At 42.4% G+C, this 8,702-nt stretch overlaps 1 protein-coding gene across 2 annotated transcripts in view; it reads right to left on the bottom strand.

Moving 5' to 3' along the window:
* Positions 1-232: 232 nt before the first annotated feature.
* The window catches only part of slc2a2 (solute carrier family 2 member 2), a 15,365-nt gene continuing 6,895 nt past the window's right edge, over positions 233-8,702 (bottom strand). For both annotated transcript variants that reach the window (XM_056296511.1, XM_056296513.1), the window contains exons 8-12: positions 4,750-4,830; positions 4,216-4,320; positions 3,447-3,548; positions 2,133-2,336; positions 233-2,024 (exon numbers count right to left, since the gene is read on the bottom strand). In XM_056296511.1, the coding sequence (XP_056152486.1) occupies positions 1,821-2,024; positions 2,133-2,336; positions 3,447-3,548; positions 4,216-4,320; positions 4,750-4,830 (696 nt within the window). In that variant the 3' untranslated portion in view covers positions 233-1,820. The remainder of the gene's footprint in view (positions 2,025-2,132; positions 2,337-3,446; positions 3,549-4,215; positions 4,321-4,749; positions 4,831-8,702) is intronic.

Here is an 8,702-nt window from a genome sequence, read left to right as displayed (position 1 = left end):
CCTCGGCCTGGGTGAGACAATGACTACCATCGGTCCGCTCCCTGCACCCTTCAGTTCGACCCTATGAAGGCGACTGTCCAGACGTTAGGATCGTGCTGGTGAAACGGGAGCATACTTTACGTTGATTCTCCCTAAACAGTGTAATTTACTCAGTGAAAACCTGTCGACTCTTTATTTTTCAACTTTATAATTTCATTTATGAGCCAAAGAAGGTTGAAACGGTTCATCTGGATACAACGTTTATTTGATTTTCTTACCTGGATTATTGAGCATGCACAAAGATATTCATTTCTGAGCTTTTTTCCGGTTCATGCAAACATAAATGTTTTGTCATTTAAGTGTCTTCCATGCTGTATTCCACGCATCCAGCAATTTTCTTCACCCGCTGACTTCTTCTAAGTGCTGCATGGGTGCTGAAATAGATCTGAGCATAATTTGGACAGAAGCATGGATGTTCTCCTTCTTCTTAATATTATTACGTTCATATATGGATGTAACATTCTTATTTTAGTATTAGACAGTGATTGGAACTTCTTGCGAGCAACTTCATTCTACTCCCCTCAGTTCCGGTTTACGCACTTTCCCTTCTTCGCACTTCCTGTCTATACATATAATCCGTTATACTGCCACCAGCAGGTCACCCATATGATCCCCTTTCCAAACAGGTCAATGTAACATATTGCATAACCATAACTCTTATATCACTTCGTGTAAACATTCTTAACATTCAAAATGTCTCAATGTAGCGCAAAGAAACATCAAACATAACATGCACATTAAAGTCTCAACTTGGATGGATTGTGAGTCCACCGAAGGAAGGGCCTACACCCAGAATATCACATTACTATTCATACATGTAGGCAAATAAGAGTCTCCAGTTCAGCTAATATATACATGCTTGGACTGTGGAAATCTATGTTAACATGGGGGAAACATGAATTCTTTACCGAAGGGCTGGGGTCAAACCATGGTCTCTTTGTTGCTACAACAGTGCTCAATTCTGTGTAGCCCCTTCACTGTAATTACTTGCTCAATTCCTCAAACCTCGGTTTGTCTTTCAGTAAGTACATAGATTCCCTTCTCTTCAATGTACCATCAGATAAAGCAGAAAAATCAAACTGCTTTGTTTGAAAAAAAAAAGTGTGCAGATATCCTGCCAAAATACATGATATGGCCCGTTGACATATAAACAGAATTCCAAGTTGATATTGTCTATTGTGCTGTTCAACAACTCAAGTCAAGTCCATTTTATTTGCATAGCCCATTATCACAAATAACAAATTTGCCTCAGTGGGATTAATAGCAACATCCTGTCCTTAGACCCTTGCATCGGATAAGGAAAAACTCCCAAAGAAAAAAAACCTTTAACAGGGAGAAAAATAGGAAGAAACCTCAGGGAGAGCAACAGAGGAGGGCTCTCTCTCCCAAGACGGACAACGTGCAATGGATGTTGTGTTTACACAATTTACACAATACAACATTGAAAGAGGATAACAGTATTATAATAGAATTATAAAATATGAAGAATATGATGAGGAGGACACCAAGCACTGTCCAGATGTCACTGGAACAGCTTGGGAGCTCAGCCAAATGACCAGCATCACCATGTAGACAAAAAAAAAAAAAACACATTTGTCACACGTCTGAGTGAGAGAAGGATATAACATTGAAACAGGATAACAAAGTTATATGGCCTTATAATATATATATAAAAAGAAAATGTGATGAGGGGGATGCCAAGTAGTGATAATATAAGAAAAAGGAAGATTGCCTGGCTAAGAAATAATTTAAGCTTATATTTTCCTGTATTGGGCGTTTTCTCAAGCATCTGTAACTGATTTGAGCTGCTCCAGTTCAGAATGAAGATTTGGGCTCATTTGCATTTTTTTCCGTCCCTTCTGAAAGACAGCAGCTATCTCCTCGAAGGATTTCCCCTTGGTCTCTGGGACACAAAGGTAAATATATACCGTGAAGCCGAGAAGCAGGCCAGCAAACAAGATGAACACATAACTCCCCAACAAATCCTGTGAAAAAACACCAAGGGTCAGGAAGTATGTTGTGTGTGCATGCTCAGGCTAGTATAAGCATAAATACACACATATGTACTGTATGTATCTGTCCTTACTACTTACCTGTATGTAAGGGAAGGTTATGCCTATGATGAAATTGCTGGTCCAGTTGCAGCAGCCAGCCAGAGCGATGGCAGCTGGCCGTGGGCCCTGGCTGAACAGCTCAGCCACTATGAACCATGGGATCGGGCCAGGACCAATCTCAAAGAAACTTACAAACAGGAAGATAGCCGCCATACTGACGTAGCTCATCCATGAGTAGTCAAGCTTGAGAGGTGTGCATGTGAGTAAGGGGGTAAAAAACACAGGTTATTTTTTGGTCAATAAAATTACAATAGACCTTCTTTGTCCTATTTATGTGCTGAATAGCTTCATAGGCTCATTATAGAGCCACCTGATTGAAAAGCTTGTTCTTGAATCATCCATTATCTGAACTGCTTATCCTGCTCTCAGGGATGCTACAGCCTATCCCAGCAGTCATTGGGTGGCAGGCAGGGAGACACCCTGGACAGACCACCAGGCCATCACACAGGGTCGACATACGTATATACACACACACACACATTCATACCTAGGGACAATTTAGTACGGCCGATTCACCTGACCTACATGTCTTCGGACTGTGGGAGGAAACCAGAGCCCCTGGAAGAAACCCATGCAGACATGGGGAGAACATGCAAACTCCACACAGAGGATGACCCGGGATGATCCCCCAAGGTAGGACTACCCCGGGGCTCAAACCCAGGACCTCCTTGCTGTGAGGTGACCGCGTTAACCACTGTGCCACCTCTTGAATCAGAGGACGAATAATAATTTTGTTGCCTATATAGAACCTTTTTGGAAAACCTGGCCCACCCCGGGTAAAATTTTGTCAACAATTTCTTCCGCAATCTGACAAAACACAGAAGACATGGAAACAAGCAACGACTCGTAAGACGGCCTTAATGCTGACAAAACATATCCAAGAATCCTCAGGGGCAAAGAATGACTGCAATGTTCAACAGGTCTATGTAGTTTCAGAAAAACATTTACATTACTTTCGACCACAACAAATCTCAACAAAAGTGACACACAGCCTTTTAAGATATGCTGTTTTGTAGCATATGAACTTTAACACAGCTGGTTATCGACCAAACTATACACTGATGATTCACCACAATCCAAAGTACATACAGATTGTTGATGCAAGTGTAGAAGGAATGGTAGAAACAGAGGAAACTTCAGAGAGGAAGAATTGGTCCAGTATGCGACCGATATTGTTTGTAGATGGAAGAGAACAGAAGAAATTGGAAAATAGGTATTGCTATTGGTGAATGCAGAAAAGGATTTCAACTTCAACAGTTCACATACAGTGGCTGTGAAGCGTAATGCACACACCTGCAATCTAAGGCCTACTGACATTGCAACGGCACAGCAACACATCCCTCCTAGGCCAGCCAGAGTTAGAGTACGCCGACCAGTCTTGTCCACCAGAGCCACCTAGAATAAACACAGATTTTCTGTGTTCATATGTGTGTGTGTGTGGGGGGGTAAGCAAACATGTAAACTTGAGATAAAGACTACTTGAACTGTCTACAGGTTCCCATATGTTTTCTTGGTATACACTCGTGCATTGTGTAAATGTGTGTACATCTAGCTGTGTGTTAATCTGTACTTATGTGATGACCCCTCTAGCTGGGCACTAGGTGTCCCTGTTTCATTTTTGGGTTGGTGGTATCTCCTTGTTTTGCAGAGGGCTAATCCTGGCTGGAGGGTCATCAGCTGCATGAGCCACACCTGGGCCGGTGTGCTCTGTTCTAAAAATACCTCCCTCACTCTGCAGACTGGGGAGATCCCCTCCCCCATCACAGGCATGGCAACCACATGTGCTTTGTGTTTTGTTTTCCATATGCACTGCCACATACACATGCATGCTCTACATTACTGATGCACTGATCTCTACACGTCGTTTTGTTGACTTGTTTTTGTAAATAGATACTTTCTTAGCCACCAACTCATGTGGTCTCCCTGCTTTGTCATGTTCTTTGAGCCAGGCTGTGACACTTGTGAGCATGTTTGTGACTGCCTTTATGTGTTCCTGGTTGTGCTTGTATTACATGGTACTGTGTGTTTTTACCAACACACGTGTGTGTATAGCTCTACTCACAGACACCAGAGTGAAGATTGTGTTGATGACCCCGACTCCTATGGTGGCGTAGACCGGCCTGCTGACTCCAGCGTGATGGAAGATGGAGGTGGAGTAATAAAAGATCTTCGCCATCAGAAAACAAACATTCAATTTTCCATTTAATTTAGAAGCAATCATAAATCATCAAGCTTATTTACTTGGTGATAAAGTGACGTGTGTGTGTATGTGTGTGTGTGTGTGTGTGTGTGTGACTGCAGAGTAAATAAAACTGAATATTGCAGCGATGCATTTTCTTGATCCATTGATGCCCATGAAATTGAATTTTCCATCAATTTGAGTCTAGCCAGCAAGTGTACCACACCAACCGAGATAGAGGGAAGGAAAGACAAAAGACAGCAGCAGATATTTGTTTGATGCAAGTCTAAGATGTACAGTACTAGTACACTGTGAAAACACAAGAATTGTCATGACATACTGATCAAATATCTTGATTTGAGTTGAACTGAAATGAACAGGAAAAAGAATCAGAAAGGGAAGGAATCCGACACTCACAGCATTGATGCCAGAGAACTGTTGGGAGAGGTGCATCATGAGAGCCACAAAGAGCTGCCGTCTGTAGAGTGAGGAGCGGATCTAGGAGAGAGCACAGACCACATAGCTGAAACTTTCATGTACTTGTGATAGTTTGAATTTTAGTTAAACGTTCAACCTGCTGTTGGATTTAATTCTCTCTGTATAAATCCAAAGAAAGTCAAATCCAGTACACACTTTCTTTCCCTCTATGCCATGCTTGGCATTCATACAGTCGAACCTAGAAGCTGCCCGGTATGAGCAATAACTGGTTTGGAGCCTTGCTCAAAAGCACACTGTTCTGTTTTGGGTTGTTTTTTGGGGGAGGGGGGGGGGTCACCATGTGATGCAGCTAAGCTAGCTAGACGGTAGCCCAGGGGCTATCCAAACAAATTCATTTTAAAACCTTCAAAAACACCCAAACTCACTTCTGATTCGGTGCAGTGCCCTTGAGGCCCAGTAACAAACAACTGAAGTCAGCTAGTCAGCAAATTCCGACATTTGCAGAGAAAACTGTTACCGGGGACTGGCGAGCAAGAAGCTCGCGTATGGGCGGCAGCGCAGGAACACTTGAGCGGAGGAGACTCACTTGTTCTTCAAGAGATAAACGGCGATCCAACCCTCTCCAGTAGACCCGACTCAAACCCGCAGAACTTAACCAGTCTGTCTATGGACTGGAAACTATAATGGAAGACTGAGCTCCCGCGTTACCGAGGTGGAAGAGCATGTTGGCGCGGCGGAAGACCGGTTGGTGGAGCTGGACCCTCGTGTTATCAAGTTGGCCTTGTTTTTTTCCCCACCCGCATTCCGAGAACTCTACCTCTGATTGACTAGTACTCGTTGCCTCCGTTGGTTAGGTTGGTTAAGGTTAGGGTTAGAGTGGGGTTAGGGATAGGGTTAGCCAATCAGAGATAGAGTAGGGGCGGGTCTTCCCGGAATCCGGGTGGGAAAAAATAATAACGCATCAAGTTGAGTAAGGAAATGTCTTTTTAATAGAGAAAGTTAACCAACTGAAAAACTACAACTGACGCAACAATACACGTGTCGTTAATCTCCGAGAAGGCTGCGGGGGGAAGCGACCCTGTAAACTTCTTTGCTAGCTGGATCCCAGCCACCCTGAGACAAGAGCGTTTCCCTGATAGTGCAGCAGGCACATCGGGCTTCTGTACTCTGTCCACTTACAGACCAGAGACCGAGACCTGTCCTGATACGCCTCCTCAAATATCAAGATCGGGACAAAATCCTACGTACCGAAAGAATAAGATTGCCAAATATAGTGGCTTTCAATTGGGACTCCAGAATTATATCCAACAGGACAGACTCAGCGGTGGAAAACTCCGCTTCAGAAAGTAGAGGTACTAACCATGTCTTTACTCCACCCATGCACTAAACCAGCTGATTCTAATTAGCGCAACACTTCAGCCAGGTAGGAGAACTAACTGGTGAAATCAGCTGGTTTAGTCAGTGGGAGGAGCAAATACGTGGTTAGTACCTCTACTTTTGAAGCCGGGGTTTCCACATCTGCAGACAATCCTATTTTAAAGCATTTGATTAAAATTTGGCGTGAGACTCATGGAAGTCTTGAGCTGTCACCAAAAACACCTCTGAGACAAAATGAACTCCTACCCATGACTAAACAGCAAGATTCTGGAAACTGGCATCATGGAGGGATCCAGCATTTTGAAGATTGCTGCGAAAAAGGACTTCTCATGTACTTTGAACAATTGAAGAGGAAATACGACTTGTCCAACAAGACATTCTTCTGCTATCTTCAGTTAAGATATTTCCTCAGAATCAGCCTGGGCCCTGGAATTACTTTACCTGTACTTACTGATGTGGAGAAACTGCCTCATGAGGGAAATGCATACAATTTTTTTTCCTAAAATGTACTTCTTACTGCCGAATGAAAGCCCAAAGCCAGGTCTGCACACATGTAGAGCAAGATGGGAATCAGATCTGAACATAACAATTGATTAACAACTTTGGTCAGATTTATTGTCAAGGCAATTTGTCAGCTACCATTGATGCCCAGTACAGACTGGTTCACTATAATTTCCTCCATCAACTGTACCTCACCCCACAGACACTCCATAAATTCAAACCTGAATTGTCAGAAATGTGTTTCACATGTGGTATAGAGGTTGGCTCCATCCTGCACTGTACCTGGCTTTGTACAAAGACGAGGCCCTTTTGGTATGACTTCTGCGAGACCTTGACCAAGATCACATGAGTTACCTCCCATTAGATCCAGAGCTTGGCTTACTAGGGAATTTCACAAGTGTCAGTAGATCCTCAGCCAATATTCCCAAATTAAATTTATGGAAATCACTTTATGTGGGGCTAGGAAATGCGTAACAGTGACATGGAAGTCTGCTTTCCCTCTCCTCGTTGATAGATGGGTCTTTGGAAATGAACAGTTGTATTCCTCTTGAAAATATCACATATAGTCTTAGAAAAGGATACAACACCTTTCTGAAAATTTGGCAGCCTTACCTAGAGTACATAGGCACATCACTGACGCCACCACAGGGATGGGAACATTCTGGCTAGCCAGAAGGCCTCTTTAAAGGATCTAAAACTGTGTTAGTGCAGTGTCTCTGTATTTCACTCTATGCACTGTCGTTGTTTATAGGAAAGGAAGGGTAGGGAACAGTTTATTTTATTTTAATTTTTTTGTGTTTTGTGTTCTATGGTTGTTAAAATGGGTTTGAAAATGAAAAATAAAATATTCCAAAAAAAAAAAGCACACTGATGGCATTTTTTGAGGAAGAGACAAAGTTAATTGTTCGGACCCCTCTGATCAATTTGGGGATTTGCACCGATGACTTTTAAGCCTCAAATGTATTTATTTAAATGCCTAGACAATAATAATTTCAATAATTAATATTGAAAGCAGGGCTGGCCCAAGCCTTTGTGGGGCCCTAAGCAGGATTTGATATGGGGGGCCCCACCATCTCAGTGCTACCAATAAAATTGACTACTGTCCATGCCTGATCGTTCGCACACATACTGTAAATCTAACACACCCATTATCAAGTTTACTAGTTGTGGCTGTGTTGCTTACATCATACCAATGTCAGCCTGGTATGTTTTTACCCTACTATGGGTTTTAATCTTAAAAGGTAGCAAACTCTTACAAGAGTGGCCTGGTGTTAATTTGCACTTTAATATTCAAAGTAATACAGTACCAAGTGGCATGCTGAATGTGGTGCTCGGAAAATTAACAAAATAAACCAGCAGACAATACATCTCTTAACAAGTTAACCACTCTAATTGATTTTGGTTTAAAAATTTTGCAACGTGTAAAAGTGCAGAACAACAATCATTAACTTACTAGATAAACAGTACCTCCCTCAGTAAAGCTTTCCTTCGTATATAAAAATAAACGCAAATGTAAAGAGCAGACAATATTAAATAGTTAAAGAATGACATGAAATGAACAGAGGAACCTGTAAAAGATGACAATAATGGTTCAAGAATAAAATATGGAGCTGAATAATTTGGAAAACTATGTACAGTAAACTATTTTAATTCAGACTTTTACTCTTCTTATTTCTTCCTCTTACAAACTACCTCAATATTCCACTTTCACAAGGGGGGACATTTCAAGCCCCCTGGGGGCCCCTAAGCAGGCGCTTAGTTTGCTTATGCGTCAGGCCGGCCCTGGTTGAAAGGTTCTGACTGTCAATGATTGACCAAGGAAAGGAATCTGATGTGGCTAAAGCCATGTGTTAGGTGGCAGTTGCTTAACTTGGACTATTGATTGAACTTTTACTGACCTTACTTATTGTACGTGTAGGATGTGTTTGTCCACGCTCGGTGGGAATGCGAGGCTGCATAGGTAAAGTTTACTCAGTGTCAGAGCAGTTTGCAAATCTACTCCTCTAGAGGGGAATCCTGTCCAGAGACCAGATTCTACAAGAGACGGATGACAC

Source organism: Lampris incognitus, chromosome 16, assembly GCF_029633865.1.
Source record: "Lampris incognitus isolate fLamInc1 chromosome 16, fLamInc1.hap2, whole genome shotgun sequence".
NCBI lineage: Eukaryota > Metazoa > Chordata > Actinopteri > Lampriformes > Lampridae > Lampris > Lampris incognitus.
The sequence above is the reverse complement of the archived record's forward strand: the minus strand, read 5'-3'. Positions and strand labels throughout refer to the sequence as shown.